The 18,409-nt window shown below is 38.3% G+C and overlaps 1 protein-coding gene across 7 annotated transcripts in view; it reads left to right on the plus strand.

Annotated features, from left to right (window-relative positions):
- Positions 1–18,409, plus strand: part of LAMA2 (laminin subunit alpha 2) — a 648,848-nt gene that overhangs the window by 474,436 nt on the left and 156,003 nt on the right. For all 7 annotated transcript variants that reach the window (XM_043888304.1, XM_043888305.1, XM_043888300.1 and 4 more), the window contains 3 exons: positions 774–967; positions 13,445–13,587; positions 17,060–17,158. In XM_043888304.1, coding sequence (XP_043744239.1) covers positions 774–967; positions 13,445–13,587; positions 17,060–17,158 — 436 coding nt within the window. The remainder of the gene's footprint in view (positions 1–773; positions 968–13,444; positions 13,588–17,059; positions 17,159–18,409) is intronic.

An 18,409-nucleotide genomic window follows, 5' to 3' on the forward strand; every position in this document is an offset into this window, starting at 1 on the left:
CTTCCTTTTTCTCATTAGTAAAATTAATAAGTTGAATTATTTGGTCATTTTGATCCCTAAAATGAATGCATCTAGGTAAGCCCAGGAGTCAATGTAAATTTTTATTCATTTCTAATTTAAAAATGAAGACTTCAAAAAAACTTTTTGTAGTCTAGAGCAGTAGTGGGCAAACTGGACCACACAATTTGGCCCATTGCCTATTTCTGTATGGCACCCAAGCTGCAAATGCTTATTATAGGCAGACTTAGCCAATAGAGAACACTAAATATTTAGCCCCAGTTATGTAAATTTGTGGAGAAGGAAATAGCAACCCACTCCAGTATTCTTGCCTGAAGAATTCCATGGACAGAGGAGCCTGGTGGTCTACAGTCCGTGGGGTCATACAGAGTTGGACATGACTGAAGTGACTTTGCACCCATGCTTGTAAATTTGATACCTTGACAAGAATCCCATTCTTATTATTATATTGGTTTTCCATTAGTAGATTATTATAAAACAATTTATACTTGATTAATATTCTGATTTGAATCCCTTTAGCCAAAAATGTTTGAAAATTTCTTTCTCTTTCACTGCACGAGTTTGATTTTGCCTCTTGACCTACAAAGCCTGCAGTGTTTACTATCTAGCTCTTTGCAGGAAAAATTTGTGAACCCCTGATCTATTGATTTTTGCTATCAATTTTGTTTCATTCACAACAACAGACACACAACAACAATAATTTTGAGACATGACTTATTATTGATCTCATTTGCATTGTCACTGTTTAAATTCAGGTGTGCCCCCGGCTATACCGGCAGCCCAAGCAGCCCTGGAGGCTCCTGCCAAGAATGTGAGTGTGACCCCCATGGCTCACTGCCTGTCCCCTGTGACCCTGTCACGGGGATCTGCACGTGCCGACCCGGAGCCACGGGACCGAAGTGTGACGGCTGTGAACAGGGGCATGCGCGTGAGGGCATGGAGTGTGTTTGTACGTATACTAACTTGATTATTGGTTTTGGGGGCTTGGTTCCATTTCTATCTCATTTCCAGTGAGAAAGACTGGCTTTTTTTTTTTCTTATTTTTCAACATTTAGTGTTTCCCTTGTTTTTCAGTAGCTACTGCTACTCTTCCTTCTCCCTGTCTGTCCACCTTCTGCTGTTTGCCTGCTGTTTTTGTCTCCATCCCGCTGAGCCAAGAACGGCTGAGAAAATCCTCAGCATGCTTTAGTCAGTTCATTGAAGACCTACAGCAAAGTTCCCGGAGGCAGATTCTATTTTATTTTGCCCATCTAAGAGTTTGCAGTTTTACCTAAAGCTGACGTTGCCTTTGTGACAGATTAAAGGTCTGGGTTTGTTAAATTTTTTTAGAATCCTCTTGAATTTGTAATCAAATGGACAGGCACTATAAGCCTTGAAGTACAACTGGCTTTTCTGAGTTTACAGAAATCCATGGGCATCCTTCTTCTTAACTTTCTCTTCCACTACAGAACCTGGAAGTAGTGACAATGAACTCAAGGGTTTCTACTCATGTATTTCCCTTTGTTTTAATAACTGCTTCTGGATTCAGTAATGACATCCTGAGTTTACATAGACTGTTAGTATTAAATAGAATTCTTAGATCTTATATAATCTAAAAAGGTTATTTATAAATATAGGGAGGACCATTATACTGTGGTGTTCTTTTCCTTGAGGAAATTTACAATAGTGGTCTTAATTCTTTATAACAAATATAAGTATGAATTATTTAAGTACTTTTTATTTCAGTATTTACATATTTTAGTGTATTTACATATGCTTGTATTTCTGGTTTTAACATCTTGTGTGTCTAAAGCTTAATAACATTTTCACTAGAATTTTTGTTTGTGCTTTAGTTTTATGAGTTACCCCAACATCTAAGCCTGGCTTTTTAGATCTGCCAAAAGGTAAAGACTGGGTTTATTTGGGAATATAATTTTTGAACTTCTTCTTTTCTGTGTATTTCAACAACCTTTGATAAAAATTTATTGCATTTAAAATAAAAATAAATGTCAAGTTTGATGGGGGAAGAGAGATGAAGTGTAATATGTAATATACATTTACATTATCATATTCAGTTATTGGTATATACATATTCACTCTTCTCAAGTGAAATGGCATATTTTAATGATAATTGTATAGACTTCCAGTATAGTACAACTAGTTTTAATATTGCTATTAAAGATAAACTATTAACATGGAAATATTCAACTAAATAATATATGTTCATAACCTAAATGCTAATCTAACAGACCTTGAATTTTAAATTAATTAATTTTCTAGGGGTGAGATCAGAAAAATCTGATCTCTTTTTCTATGAGTTCATGGTTCGTTTGCTATCTTGTTCCACTGATTTATATGTATGTTTTTGTACCAGTACCATATTCTTTTGGTAAATGTAGCTCTGTAGTATAGTCTAAAGTTAGGGAGCATGATCCCTCCAGCTCTGTTCTTTCACAAAATTGTATTGGCCCTTTGAAGTCTTTTGTTTTTCCATACAAATTTTAGAATTATTTGTTCTAATTCTGTGGAAAATACCATTGTATTTTGACAGGGATTGCGTTGAATCTGTAGATTGCCTTGGGTAGTATGGTCATTTAAGCAATATTTATTCTTCCAACCCATAAGCCCAGTATATCTTTACATTTTTTTGTGTGTTGTCTTCCATTTTTTTAATCAGTGTCTTATGGTTTTACAAATAGAATCCTTTTATATTTTTAGATTTATTCTTTTTGGTGCATTTGTAAGTGGGATTGTTTTCTTAATGTCTCTTCTCATAGTTTGTCTTTAGTGTACAGAAACACAACAGATTTCTGTATATTAAGTTTGCATCCTGCCACTTTACTGAATTCACTGATGAGTTCAAGTAGTTTTTTGGCAGTGCCTTTAGGATTTTCTATATAAAGCATCATGTCATCTGCAAATAGTGACAGTTTTACTTCTTCCTTTCCTTCTTTCTAAATCCTTAAGCTAACTTAGAGCAAGAAACCAAAGAATGGATTCACCTAGTACATTGATCTGCTGGTCCTGATTTGTCACATGTGACTATAGTAGAATTTTATAACGCCCATGAGTGGGAGTGGATGAAGTAGCTTGATTCTGGCAAGAGAATATTTATGTAGTAAGAAAAGTGTCCTCTGATACAAATAAAACCTTTTTCAGAGCCTGGAGTCCATGTTACTTCACTGAAGAAAAGAGATGAAATAGTGCTCTTAATCTGTGCTGACTATAAAAACAAGATGTTTGTCACATTTGATAGAAATAAATTAAAACCCAAATCATTAGTAGCATGTATCATGTAGTTAGTTCTTCTCTCTTTGGCTGATTCTTTAGAAAACACAGTTTAATTTGGCCCACATCATGGCTGTGTATATTTTAAAAAAAAAATGCGCTGGGGAATGATCATTGCAGTATCTCAGGTGAGCCACATATTAGTAGAAAGAATTTATGTACTCCCTGTAGAGTTTATGCTCTTCAGTCAGTCAGTGAGTTCAATCGCTCAGTCGTGTCTGACTCTGTGTCCCCATGGACTGCAGCATGCCAGGATTCCCTGTCCTTCACCAACTCCAAGAGTTTCCTCAAGCTCATGTCCATTGAGTCAGTGATGCCATCCAACCACTTTATCCTCTGTCATCCCCTTCTCCTCCCACCTTCAGTCTTTCACAGCATCAGGGGCTTTTCCAGTGAGTCAGATCTTCACATCAGGTGGCCAGAGTATTGGAATCTCAGCTTTAGCATCAGTCCTTCCAATGAATATTCATGATTGATTTCCTTTAGGATAGACTGGTTGGATCTCCTTGCAGTCCAAGGGACTCTCGGGAGTCTTCTCCAACACCACAGTTTGAAAGCATCAATCCTTTGGCACCCAGTCTTCTTTATGGTCCAGCTCTCACATCCATACATGACTATTGGAAAAACCATAGCTTTGACTAGACAGACCTTTGTTGGCAAAGTGATGTCTTTATATAGATTATTGTCTTTATTTTATTTATTTTATTGAAGTGTTGTTGATTTACAATGTCAAATTAGTTTCAGGTGTATAGCACAGTGCTTCCGTTTGTTGTTGTTATTTAGACACTAAGTCATGTCCAGCTCTTTGAGCCCACCAGGCCTCTCTGTCCATGAGATTTCCCAGGCAAGAATACTAGAGTGGGTTGCCATTTCCTTCTCCAGGGGATCTTCCCAATCCAGGGATTGAACCTGCATCTCCTGCTTTGCAGGCAGATTCTTTACTACTGAGCCACCATGGAAGCCCATGATTCAGTTTATGTATATGTATAAAATATATATAAAAAATATGAATCTTTTTTATTCTTTTCCCTTACAGGTTATTGTTGAGTATAATTCCCTGTGCTATACAGTAGGTCTTTGTGTTAGTTATTTTATTTAGACTATAACTTTTAATAGCCAGTTGTTAGCAAGAATCTATCACAATAATGCAGAGGCCTTTATATATTATCACTAGAGCACTGCAGTATTCTTATAATCAAAGATGATTACTAATATCAGTTAGTATATATGTTCCCTATATATGAGAGCAGGAACAAAATAGTGGAAGTGGTTGATCACTGTAAAGAAAATGAGACTTTCTGTAATGAAAGATGATGAAAAACCATCAGTTGACCTTTATTTGCTATTTAATGAATGAGGTTTTGTTTGTTAGACTTGTGATCACCCTCCATCCTAGCCTTTTAAATGCCATCCTCCCTCTGTCTCTATTTAATCCCCAAGTCCTAGTTCCTATTCAAAGGTCAGTATGGCACAGTGGCAAAGAATCTGCCTGCCAATGCAGGAAACACAAGAGACATGGGTTTGATCCCTGGGTTGTGAAGGTCCCCTAGAGTAGAAAATGGCAATTCACTCTATCATTCTTGTCTGGGAAATTCCATGGACAGAGGAGCCTGGTGGGCTACAGTCCATGGGGTTGCAAAGAGTGGAACATGACTGATCACATACATACATGTCTGCTATAGTTTTCTGTCATTCTAAACCAGGGCATGTTATTCAAATCCAGGCATCAGAGTAGCTATAAAAGTAATTTCTGTTCACCCTCCTTTCACCTTTTTCACACCTATTTTGTTTGAGAAACATGTTTTGAGTTTCTTGTTGCCAGTGTCCTTGACCTACGTTCAGGTTAAAAATGTAGAACAGCAACTATCACTGACTCCAGATGATTTTCTTACTGGCTGTCAAGTCCCAGGAGTTTGTGTATCACACTGAGAAAGCCATTCCATTAATCGATTAAGGAGTTGTACTGTTGAACTGTCACACAGAAGAGGTGGATCACTATTTAATTTTCAGTCAGGCTTTGTGAGTAAATGCTATTTGATTACAGTTTTCACTCTGCAAGATCCAGGAAGTTTATTAACCTTGAAGAAAAATTGATCACATTACCTTAAAGTTAGAAGTCTTATAAATGAGGTAGTCTAGTCATCTTCTCCTATGTTATGGTGTCTCTGAAACAGAGCATCTCCTAATGCAAGGAAGCATGCTATTATGAAGTGCTTATAGAGGCTTTGAATTCTGACTGGACCCATGAAAGTTGTGTGACATCTGATTTGTTAATTTTTCTAAGCCTCATTTTACTACCCATAAAATCTTATGCATTAGGTGACAAGTCTAAGCATAATAGATGTTTAGCAAATTCTAGCCATTCTTATCATCATGGTTATCATTTGACCATTTTTTTCAAAAGCATGATGTTTTGTGCAGCTCCTCCATTTCTGATGAGATATGCTAAATTCTGGGTTTTTAAATAATTAATTCTAGGCTCTTCAAGTCGCAGAAAACCCCTTTTTAGTCACCTTATATTTGCTCTTCTCTTTAAGTCCTTCAAGTACATTATTTATGGATTTGTAAACACTGTGACTGTAACTATTTTTCTCATCTTTAAAAGTAGGGCATTAAAGGTACTCACTTCATAGAATTTCTGTGAACATTGGATGAGATAATGAAGTCAAGACACAACATATTGTCTGCCATATAATGGATGATGTGAAGATAAAAGTTATTGTCCCATTATTACTTGTAGTAGTTTCAAAGCTTCCCTTTTTTTTTGTTGTTTTTTTTTTTAAACAGTATTTATTGACATGAATCAGCCATGGATTTACATGTGTTCCCCTTCTCGATGCCCCCTCCTGCCTCCCTCTCCATCCCCTCCCTCTGGGTCTTCCCAGTGCACCAGCCCTGAGCACCTGTCTCATGCATCCAACCTGGGCTGGTGATCTGTTTTACCCTTGATAGTATACTTTTTTCAATGCTATTCTCTCAGAACATCCCACCTTCGCCTTCTCCCACAGAGTCTAAAAGTCTGTTCTGTACATCTGTGTCTCTTTTTCTATTTTGCATATAGGGTTATTGTTATCATCTTTTTAAATTCCATATGTATGCGTTAGTGTACTGTATTGGTCTTTATCTTTCTGGCTTACTTCACTCTGTATAATGGGCTCCAGTTTCATCCATCTCATTAGAACTGATTCAAATGAATTCTTTTTAATGGCTGAGTAATATTCCATGGTGTATATGTACCACAGCTTCCTTATCCATTCGTCTGCTGATGGGCATCTAGGTTGCTTCCATGTCCTGGCTATCATAAACAGTGCTGTGATGAACATTGGGGTGCACATGTCTCTTTCAGATCTGGTTTCCTCAGTGTGTATGCCCAGAAGTGGGATTGCTGGGTCATATGGCAGTTCTATTTCCAGTGTTTTAAGGAATCTCCGCACTGTTCTCCATAGCGGCTGTACTAGTTTGCATTCCCACCAACAGTGTAAGAGGGTTCCCTTTTCTCCACACCCTCTCCAGCATTTATTGCTTGTAGACTTTTGGATAGCAGCCATTCTGACTGGCGTGTAATGGTGCCTCACTGAGGTTTTGATTTGCATTTCTCTGATAATGAGTGATGAGCATCTTTTCATGTGTTTGTTAGCCATCTGTATGTCTTCTTTGGAGAAATGTCTGTTTAGATCTTTGGGAATGGAACTGGAGGAATCAAATCAACCTGCCTGACTTCAGGCTCTACTACAAAGCCACAGTCATCAAGACAGTATGGTACTGGCACAAAGACAGAAATATAGATCAATGGAACAGAATAGAAAGCCCAGAGATAAATCCACGAACCTATGGACACCTTATCTTTGACAAAGGAGGCAAGAATATACAATGGAAAAAAGACAACCTCTTTAACAAGTGGTGCAGGGAAAACTGGTCAACCACTTGTAAAAGAATGAAACTAGAACACTTTCTAACACCATATACAAAAATAAACTCAAAATGGATTAAAGATCTAAATGTAAGACCAGAAACTATAAAACTCCTAGAGGAGAATGTAGGCAAAACACTCTCTGACATACATCACAGCAAGATCCTCTATGACCCACCTCCCAGAATACTGGAAATAAAAGCAAAAATAAGCAAATGGGACCTAATGAAACTTAAAAGCTTTTGCACAACAAAGGAAACTATAAGCAAGGTGAAAAGACGGCCTTCAGAATGGGAGAAAATAATAGCAAATGAAGAAACAGACAAAGGATTAATCTCAAAAATATACAAGCAACTCCTGCAGCTCAATTCCAGAAAAATAAATGACCCAATCAAAAAATGGGCCAAAGATCTAAACAGACATTTCTCCCTTTGTTTTTTTGAAGAGCTGCACCATACTTAAACCATATTGAAAGTGAAAGTCACTCAGTCATGTCTGACACTTTGCGACCCCATGGACTATACAGATCATGGAATTCTCCAAGCCAGAATACTGGAGTGGGTAACTGTTGCTTTCTCCAGGGGATCTTCCCAACCCAGGGATCAAACCCAGGTCTCCTGCATTGCAGGTGGATTCTTTACCAGCTGAGCCACAAGGAAAGCCCAAGAATACTGAAGTGGGCAGCCTATCCCTTCTCCAGCAGATCTTACTGACCCAGGAATTGAACTGCAGTCCCCTGCATTGCAGGCGGACTCTTTGCCAACTGAACTATCAGGGAAGCCCGAGAACCATATTGAACTTATTTTAAATATACACTTATGTACATAAGTTTATTTAATATTTATATACCTCACAACTTGTTATATGAATAAATTATCAGCCTCATCCAAAATCTACAGAAAATCTTTCCCTCTATTCAAAGAACTAACAGGCAAAAGAAAAAGCCTTTTTAATGGATTTAAAGCCACATTTTTATGTTAGAAGATATTTATCTGTAAATAATATAGAATAACTGAATTTGTTTAATAAGTCTTAAATAAATGCTAATCTAAAACTTTCTTCTTGAAGAGGAAAGAGAGAAGCATAAAATCCATACCCAGAAACTTTCCTCATGGTCCAGTGTCTAAGACTCCTTGCTCCCAAATCAGGGGGCCTGAGTTCGGTCCCTGGTCAGGGAACTAGCTCCCGCATGCCCGAAGCTACATGCTACAGCTGAAAGATCCCATGTGCTGCAGCTAAGACCCAGCACAGCCAAATAAATAAATTTTAAAAAAAATTTAAATCCATATACAAGAAACAATCAATGGCCTTAATGTAGAAGAATTAAATTAAAATGCACATTAACACACAGCTTTTTTCTTTTGTTAGAAATGTGTACTTACTCATTTTATCCCCATTTGCTTAGAGTGGGCAATCTGTGTATCTTTACCTAAAATTGGTTAATAGGTTTGGCCTTTTTAAAACTATGCAGTGCTCTCATTTCAGCTTCAGATTATTTGGTTTGGATGTGGTGGGTGAATTTTTTGTGACAGTAAGCCGGTGCTTATTATGCGTGGGGGATTCTAGTAGAAATGCAATATTTTGTGCTAATTGCTAACAGAACGATCTGTAATTTCAGCTGCATGATTTGCCCCTTACATGTGCCCAGCTATAACAATCTGAATTTAGTACTGCATTTGTTAATATTAGACACAAATTTATCCTGACATTTTCACAGGCAAAGCCTTAGAAACATTTAGTCATGTAAAATATAATCATAGTCTTAAAATATTTGCTTTTTGCTCCCATGCATTTCAGGCAGAATCTCATTTTATAACCTTATCTCTATTGCTGAATGGGAGAATGGTTTGGAGAGGTTCCTTGGGGATCTTGATTATATGATAGGTGTTATGAGTGGTTACTGCACCCTTATCAAAGAACAATGTTTATGTAATGTGAATATTCCTTGTCTCTATACACACTTCAGACCTTCCCTATCGTACTGAATTAAATATGGTTTTAATTTGCATCCCATTTCCAGTGTTTGTTGCCAGACATTTCAGACTTTTTGAGGACAAATGAAAGTAGCTTGTGGTGTAAGTTAAATATTTTGTGTCAGGATAAAATTAGCAAACCATTATGTAAAGGGCACATTTCCCCATGTGTTTATCTTATAACTGCATGAACTAGACTTGTACAGAAGCTTTTAAAAAACCCCATAGCTGTCACATTCATAAGTCTTCCTGACCCATTTGGATGTGTGTTAGTATATTACTTGGAGCATGCTGTAAAACTTAGCCTTCGCTTATGGAAATGTGCTTGTACTTTCTTCCCCCAAAAGCAAATACAGAGACCATAAGACATAGTATAATAATAGACCTTTGGACGCAGAGACATAAAATGGAATTATGAGTCCTTGAAAGAGCAATTAAATACATTTTCATTTCAACAACTGAAGATGAGGAACCAAAACAGATGGACAGGGGGTAGAATAAATGAGAAAAAAATCCGTATTCATCATGCCTCTTGGCATTCTAGCTCGCCAATTTACTCTGCAGTGTTTTACAGTAAATCAGATCTAGTTCTGCATTCCAGCCTCTGATTTATGCTTGTATGAAGTAAAAACTGAAATTACTGAGAAAACTTTTCCCTGGAAGTTTCTGGAACCATCCATGAGGAGCCTCAAGCTCCTCAATACAATTATCAATGAGCTGACTCAATTCCTCTTAGAAATGGGTAGGTTATAAATTCTAAATAAGTTAGAGAAAGAACTAGCAATGTATTCTGAAGAACACCCTACCCTAAAAAGCATAGTGAGATGTCATATTATCAAGTATCTTTCAAGATCTTGAAAGCGAAAAAGAGCACACTGCTTGCTTCTATCCTGAGAACATCTGCCCAAAATACATGTTCACTAGAGGTTGAATGGAACTTTTAAAATGGTGATAACTCTGTGATCTTCTCCAAAATATTTTTTGCTCTCCTTTCACAAAGATAGTAGTAAACAAGTATTTGTTGACTACTTACTATGTGCAAGACACTTTCTTAGGCACCGTGACCAAAGCTGACTAAGGTCCCTTCTCTGGTGATAAAGAAACAATATATAAATGCCTAAAATGAAAAGATAGCTTATACATGCATGCGTGTTAAGATAACAAGACAAAGGGAATACAATAGTGATGTGTGAGGACAGTAATTTCAGTCATCAGGGCCGACTCCTCCGAGGAAGTAACACTTGAGCCCTGGCCCTGGTTCTCCAGGAGTCACACAGCTGAATATGAAGGAAGAAGTGTTCTTGGTGGAGGAGACAGCAAGTCAAATGACCTCTTTCTTCCAAACCCTATCTCCCTTAAGGATAGAGAATCTGTGAAGTTTGTCGTCTGACCCAGTGGTTCTAAACTCTGCTATCTGATAGAATCATCTGGTATCTTTTAAATGTACTGATGCCTGGGCCTTACCTCAAGCCCATCAAATCAGAGTCTCTGGAGGTGGCTAGGGGAAACACCAGACATCTGTATTTTTGTAAACGGCCATGATTCCAATATGCAGCAAGATGGAAAGCTGCTGACCCACAGCAGTGCATCTCAAACATTAACATGCAGAGATCACTTTCTGAAATGCAGATTCTGATTCACTGGATCTGGGATGGGGCCCAATATCCTAATAAGCTCCCAGGTGATGTGATTGCTACTGATATTGTAGTTATCCAAAGTGTGGTGCCCAGACCAAAGAATTAATATTTACCTGGGAGCTTGTTAGAAAAGCACATGTTCAATCAGAGAATCAGAAACCAGACCATTCAATCACCTCTCAAATCAGAAATGCTAAGGGTATGGCCCAGCCTTCTGTGGTTTAAGAAAGCCCATCAGATGCCTCTGAAACCCATTCAAGTTGGAGGACGAAATTGGGTCTTGGTGTTTAGACAGAGTCAATTTGGTGCCTAACTGTGTTCCAGGTTGCATGTTCCATGACTGTTTCATGTTGACAGGTCTGTTGAAACTTCTCAAGCACTTAACATTGAGCCGGGGATTTGAGGCCACAGCCTTCTCTTCCTTTTACTTAGTTTCCATTTTTAAATGCAAATCGTCTCTCATTCTGGATAGAAGAGAAAGAGATCCAGCTCTAGTTTGTCAGACCTCACTTCTTGCTTCCAAAGCCTCTTTGTTCACTCAGCTTGCAAGGCTCCAGGATCTGAGCACCCCTGGAGGTGACGCTCCCCACTCAGCGGAGTCACCTGCAAGGAGCTGATACATGATAGCCCTGCTGGGGCAGTTTTGTCCCTGTGAAGGGGATATTACTCATGTCTAACTGCCATCCTATCAAAAAATCACTCTCTGTACTACTTCTTTGTCTACAAGCATCAGTTAATGGTTTTCTCTCCATTGGGCAGCTCAAGGGAGTTTAGTTTAGAGAACGAATTGAATCCTTGCCAGTTTGGGGCATAAGGCAAAGCTGCTCCAGATCTCAGTATTTTTCGTGGTATGTATTGTCCTCTCTTTTGACTTGTATGTAGTTTTGATACCTCCATATGCAGAATGTAAGCTAGAAATTGTATCTATATGCTGATCACTTACGGTGAACAATGTCAGATTCATGATCTCAGAAGAAGATTTAGTTTCAGGATCAGGCACCAGGCTTGATCACTCAAGATCTTTTGTGTAGACAGAGTTTTATTAAAGTATAAAAAGGGACAGAGAAAGCTTCTGACATAGACATCAGAAGGGGGCCGGAGAATGCTCCACTTGCTAGTCTTAGCAAGAAAGCTATATGCTTTTTCAGTTGGTTATTACAGTAAATCAAAAGAATGTCTCAGGATTGTAAGGGTCTTACCAGACCCACTCCAACAATATACATTTAAAGATAACAGAATTAGAACTAACAATAGAAAGATCTTCCCAATTTGCATTTTAATAGATGACAGGATTAGTCAGAAGGTTCTGGAGGAGGAAAAACTTGTCCTCAAGCAGGCTACATTCTTGTTAGATAATCACTGGTACAAAGTTCAAGGAAAAACAGATCCTTGAGCAAGATGAGTTGTTTTGTTGTATAATCATCAGCTCTGGACTTAAAGCAAAAAACATTTGTCATTTTCCCCTCAAGATCGCCAGACCCCTTTCTCCTCAGGGACCCTGGACTTCTTATCAACCTACCCAAGAATTGACTCTCTCAATACATAGATGCATATCATAAATATGTTAGCACATGCTTCTTGGCATGGAGAAGCTATACCTCATTTCTCTGATGGTCAAAGAGTGAAAAAAAATTTTTGAACTAAAAATCCAAACTGAATAGGTACATTTTATAAAGTCTCCAAAAGAATCAACATATTTTAATTTTAGAAATTGTACTATTTATGAGTTAGTGTGATAGTGGTGAAGAAACCTTTTTTTTCTCTCTGCTACCATCCAGACCCCTTCCACCCCTACCAACTTTGAATAGTCCCTCTTTCTAATCATTGAAAAAATATATACGTAGAACACTAGCACTCTTTGCTACTTCAAGAATAAAGTTTTCCTGACTTTCGGCAGTTATTTTTCCGTAAGACAGGGTTAGGTTAATCATCAAAGTAGAAATCTGTGGGACTCCATCTAATCGTGAGTGATAATGCAGTGAGTGACTAAAGAGGAAGAGTTGGCAAATACGTAAGTGAGTAAGTGAATCAGTAAGTAAATAAATAAATTTCATCAGGAGGGGAAAAAAACACAAATTGCCAAGAGAAGAGTTCTTTTGACTTGTTAAAAAAAAAAAACTATCAGTAGAAGTTAAGCTAAAGAGTCATACAGTTTTTGCATATTTAATACATGAAGCATGTGGAGACCCAATAGCTACAGATTCTCCACGCTCTATCTAAGGGACCAATGTATGCATTTTTAGATTCCAAAGCATATTTTATTCCCAGTTATGGATTTTCTGTACACTGCTCAGGTGGCATTTCTGGGGTATTTATAAATGCTGTATTCCATGTCTTACATCTTTAATACTTAGGCAATGCACTCATTTCCTCTCAAAATCCACTGGCTCCTCTTCTCTGGTTGCTGTCTGTATCATCATCCACATCTCAGGTTCTGGGTGACACGCATGTCTGCTCTTTTGTTGTTGGTTTCATCTTTTTTGTACTGTCATCCATTCAAAAGTGTTAATTATTTGAGGTGAGAAACATCATCTTTCTCAGGATACTTAGCCCATAAAATATTTCATAGCTGAAATCTTTGCACGTCTGTCTGGGATGCTTAGCAGAAGTCAATATTCTCTGCCATTTGCCTTTCACAGTTTGTGGAGATGAATGCACCGGCCTTCTGCTCGGTGACTTGGCTCGTCTGGAGCAGATGGCCACGAGCGTCAACCTCACCGGTCCACTGCCTGCTCCGTATAAAATTCTGTATGGTCTTGAAAACATGACTCAGGAACTCAAGGTAGGTTGGAGTAGTAACAGCAAAAGTTGGGATAAAAGATGACAGAAGCTTCCCCAGGGGAAATTGCCCTAATTGGTAAATGCACTTCCCATTGTCCCAAATTAAGGCAGGCCTCTGTTAGGGTAATTCAGAGGCTTTCTAAACCAGTGTTTTTCCAACTTGAGAACTACAATTTACTGATTGCTCTTAAGGGAAAAGAGGCTCATGTACCCCCAGTGTTTGGCCTAAATCAATTTTATTAAGTTTGTTAAATATGTGCAAACATAAAATCAGATATGAACTCCTTATACTTAATAGCTCTATAAAATCAAAACAAATTAATTCTTACAAAAGTCTTCAAAACCAATAAAATTCAAATTAAAAACATTAATATAAAGTAACATGATTTTTGCTGAGTGCAAAGTGCTACTTACAACAAGAATTTGATACTGACTACTTCCACGCAGGTTCTTTCATTAGCATGTGACATGTGGTAACTCAATTCTGCCTTTCCACAATGTGAACTACAGAACTCCTTGTGAGAGGACCTGAGTTGACATTGGCATCATCTGACAAGTTCGCATGATTTCTATGCCCAGCCTGCCCTGTGATCAAACAGGCATGCAGATCTAGGTGCTGGGATCAGGTGGCTGTGTGAATCTCTCAGGTTCCCAGCCTGGGTTCCAGAAATGCTTGCATTAACATTTAAGTTTCCTATCAAAATGAAAACACAAGGTGAAAATTTTGTACTGGAGAATGAGGAGACATTTGAAAGTACTTCAACAAGAACTATTTTTGTTGCAGGGGAAACCCCATTCTAAGACACTGTTACAGCTTTCAGTAGTAAATGGGATAAGGCAGAAATGTTAAGGAAATTGAGGTTGTTTCATCTAAGTAAAAAAAAAAAAGATGAAAAGTGACAACTTACATACTATCAGTTAATTACCGAATATTTATTGAGAAAGTCTGGAATGCCCAGTATTGTACTTGGTTCTCTGAGGGTTTCACAACCCCTAATGCATGCAGTCACCACCTTTAGGAAGGTTAGGGTCTATATGGTTTAAAGAAATAATTAAACAATTAGCAAAACTATATAATTACCGCAAACTTTATAGGCATTTGACATACAATAGCATTCAAGATCGGAGAAATAGATAAGATCCAGAGTAAGCAGGGAATACATCATTAATGAAAGTGTAATTTGTGTTAGAACTTGAAAGATAGAAACAATTTCAACAGGCAGAGAATTATTGGTAAGACTGGAGGAGAAAGTCTAAGATGTATTCATTAGGCACTGGCAGACACTTTTCTAGGAAATAATACGTTCTTTAATTCAGACCACAGCTTTTAAAGTAAGTATTATTATACCTATTTACGTGTATTGATATAGCATGTATTGATAGTATAGGTATCATGTATAAGATTCTAATGAATCTTATCTAGAAGGAAGGAAGAAAAGGAGAAGTTAAAGCTACAGTTAGGAGGCAGTGGTCACTCACAGTAGCCAGAAAATGGGATTCAGGGTATTTTTGAGTAGCATGTATTGATGAGTATATCTGTGCTAGGCAATTGACTAAAGTCTTACATGAATTATCACACATAGACTGCTAAAAATCCGAGGAGTAGGAAAGGAGTAATGTGTCATCTACGTTTTTCTCACATAGGCAGGGACACTGCGTCATAGAGAAGTTTCAAGTGTGATGAAAGGTCACGTGGTTGCTAGGTACAGAGCTGGGATTTGAGAAGAGCCCGTGTATCTGTAGGGCCTGAGACAATGACAGCGCCTTCACACAGCTCAGAGGGGAAACGGCTCAGTCGTGAGATCTCTTTGAGCCCCGGCCCATCTGTTCATACTCTTGCCCCTGACTCTGTGAGGGCCCTGTGCGCAGAGGTAGAGGTATGAATGAGCACCGCCTGTTTGGAGACGTTACAAGTCAGGTCTGCTAGTGAAAGATAAGGCTGGAGGCTTCGGTGGGGCTGGGTGGTATGAAGGACAATCTGGAAAGCCAGGCAGAGGAATCTGAGTTTACTTTAGAGGTCTAGCATTCAGGAATGCAAAGAGTCCTAATAAAGAAAATGCTGACCAGTTATTATATATGGAAAGAACACAAACACAGAAAATTGAGCTAGAGAAGCAAATACCTCAGTGGGACATAAAAAAATTTAAATAACTTATGCAATGAGTGAATTTCTGAAGGGCCCTCTGAAAGACATTCCAATCAGTGGACCTCAACCAAGCCAGAGGGTTCAATTTCCTGTTTGCTTATGGCTGGGCGTTGGTCAGAATGATCTGATTTTCCTTAAATTTCAGTCTTTCTTGATTCTGTTTGTGTTCCTCTTCCATTGTTTAGTATCTGGAATCCCATTGTAATGTTGTAAATCATTAAGCAAGTTAGATATGCCCTGTGTTCGTTTCCTTTACCTGGAACCATCAGTGCTCCCTGGGTTCCAGTCCCAGACGACCTGGAACACACACGTGATAGAGCAAAGCTGGATTCACTAACTTGATGCCACAAAGGCCACTTCACAGCTTGTGGGGTTTGGGCGTGTCTCAGTAACAGGGCATTAAGAATCACTTAGAGTATTGGGGTTTATGCTAAGGAATTGGGGAGCAGTTTCAAGGAAGCAGAGGTTTGTATTGGATTGGGTGCTCTTCTTAGGAAGTGGAAGTAATTCTGTAATTAAGTATTCTAATGAATCTTATCTAGAAGGAAGGAAGAAAAAGAGAAGTTAAAGCTATAGTTAGGAGGCAGTGGTCACTCACAGTAGCCAGAAAATGGGATTCAGGGTATTTTTGTGATCTGCACGGAGACCATGATTTTATCTGCGTTTAGACAAGATTATGGAGTGGTCTCAATTTTTGTTTCATTCATCACTGTCACAGAGTGATCCCATCTACTGTTAGTGTTGTGAGATTGATAATGTTCAGGAGGAGAGGAAAATGTCCCAGCTGTGAGTACCAGGCCAGCTCCTACAACGCGGACACCATGCAGTGAGTTAGCACCCAGCCAGGTCCCTCGGTCAGGGCTCCTGTCCTCAAAGAAAGAAGTGATAAACCTGTAAACTGTATCTCTGGTGACTAATGTAGGGGCCTTGAAGATTCAGACACGGTTCGTCTTGACTCTGCTTCTTACTGGCTATGAGATCTTGTATACACTTTTAGGTCTCTTCAAGCCACAGTTTTCTATCTACAAAATGAAGTGACATTTTTATCTCATAGAGCGTTCTAAGAACTAAATGAAACAAATCAAAACAAAAAGCCCTGGCACGCAGCAGTGTCTTAATAAACTGCAGCAGTTTGCGTTGTTTGCCAGCTTATTCTGCACAGTGCGTTGTGTGTGTTAATGCCCAGTTGAAATAGTTCCTCTCTTCTTTGAAGGTGAGAAGGCTAAGTTCTTTGTATTTAAAGGAAAAATGTGTTCTGTTAAATGTTCAACCTATGATCACTGCAAGACCATTTACTCAAAGACATATGGAATGAAATCTCTTTCAGCATTTGCTGTCACCTCAGCGGGCCCCAGAGAGGCTCATTCAGTTGGCAGAAGGCAATCTGAACACGCTGGTGACAGAAATGAACGAACTTCTGACCAGGGTAAGTTGGCAAAATCATGCTTCTTCTTAAAGCAGACAGATTATATATAATTAAGGAAAATTGCTTCAAATTTCTGAAATGCAAATCTTGTTCTTCCTAAATCCAAATTTGGTGCATGAAATCGATGTATTTTTGACTTGCTCAAAATTTCTGCCTCAGATAAAATCTGAGAACCAGTACCACAAGAAAAGATTGGGATACAGACTTGGGAAGTATCAAGGCCAATGGTTAGAAATACCAGAATGAAAATATATTTTGAGAACTCTATCCACTAGCTTCCGTAGATTCTGGATTCCCAAATCCCTGTCTCTGACTACATAAGGAAAAAGATAAGCAAATGAAAATACTTGTAGTCTGTTTGATTTTATCATGGGATATTTGCATTTGTATGTTAATAGAAATACAGTCTAAATCCGTATTGCCCCACAAAAGAGGAAATCTTCTTTATCAAGAAAATCCAAAGCACTTAATACACTTTTTAGAGTCAGAGTGTAAATCCATGTTGTGTTTATCAGACTTTTTAAGATATTGGGAGTTTTAAATTTTCGAAACTGCAAAAGGGTTAAGGTTCTTTTCCCTTGTAGAGAAGAAAACAGCATAAAGTTCGCCATCTTGTGGCCAGAAAAATGCATGAACTGGAAAACTGGCCTTGTATTTAGGGGTCCAGTTTGATTCTCAAAGAACTTCAAATGACAAAAAATATTGGAGCTAGAAGGTTCTTGCAGATTATCTAGTCCGTTTTTTAAAGAAGAAATCCCTCAAGCCATAATACCGAAATGACTTAGGAATGGCCGTATAATTCACCAAATTCAAGGACCTCAGGAGGACCTAGTTTACGGATTCCCACGGTTGCAATACTGTTTTCACCTAACCTGCTGCTGGCTTATTAGAATTTCCACAGGGAAATCAAATAGAATTCTCAGCACATGATGCTGAACAATGGCCCTCAGGTTACAAATAGCCCACTAAACACTTTTTCAGGATTTCTCCCCAGTGATGTGGAATGTACAAATACAAAATTTCTTGCCAAATGTAGTTAGGTATTAGATTAGTGAGTCCATTTATCTCGTATCAGTTTAATATTTTGAAATTTTATGTTTGTTCTGTGAATACACTACATAAGAACTTTTAAGCGGATAATGCGAAAGTGATCTCAGTTCAACAGCACACACGAATGTTCCCCACACACAAAGCCCGAGTGAAGTGTTGGCAGGTGACAGATAAAAACGAGGCCCAGTCTGTCTTCAAGGA

This window comes from Cervus elaphus, chromosome 26 (assembly GCF_910594005.1).
Source record: "Cervus elaphus chromosome 26, mCerEla1.1, whole genome shotgun sequence".
Classification (NCBI taxonomy): domain Eukaryota; kingdom Metazoa; phylum Chordata; class Mammalia; order Artiodactyla; family Cervidae; genus Cervus; species Cervus elaphus.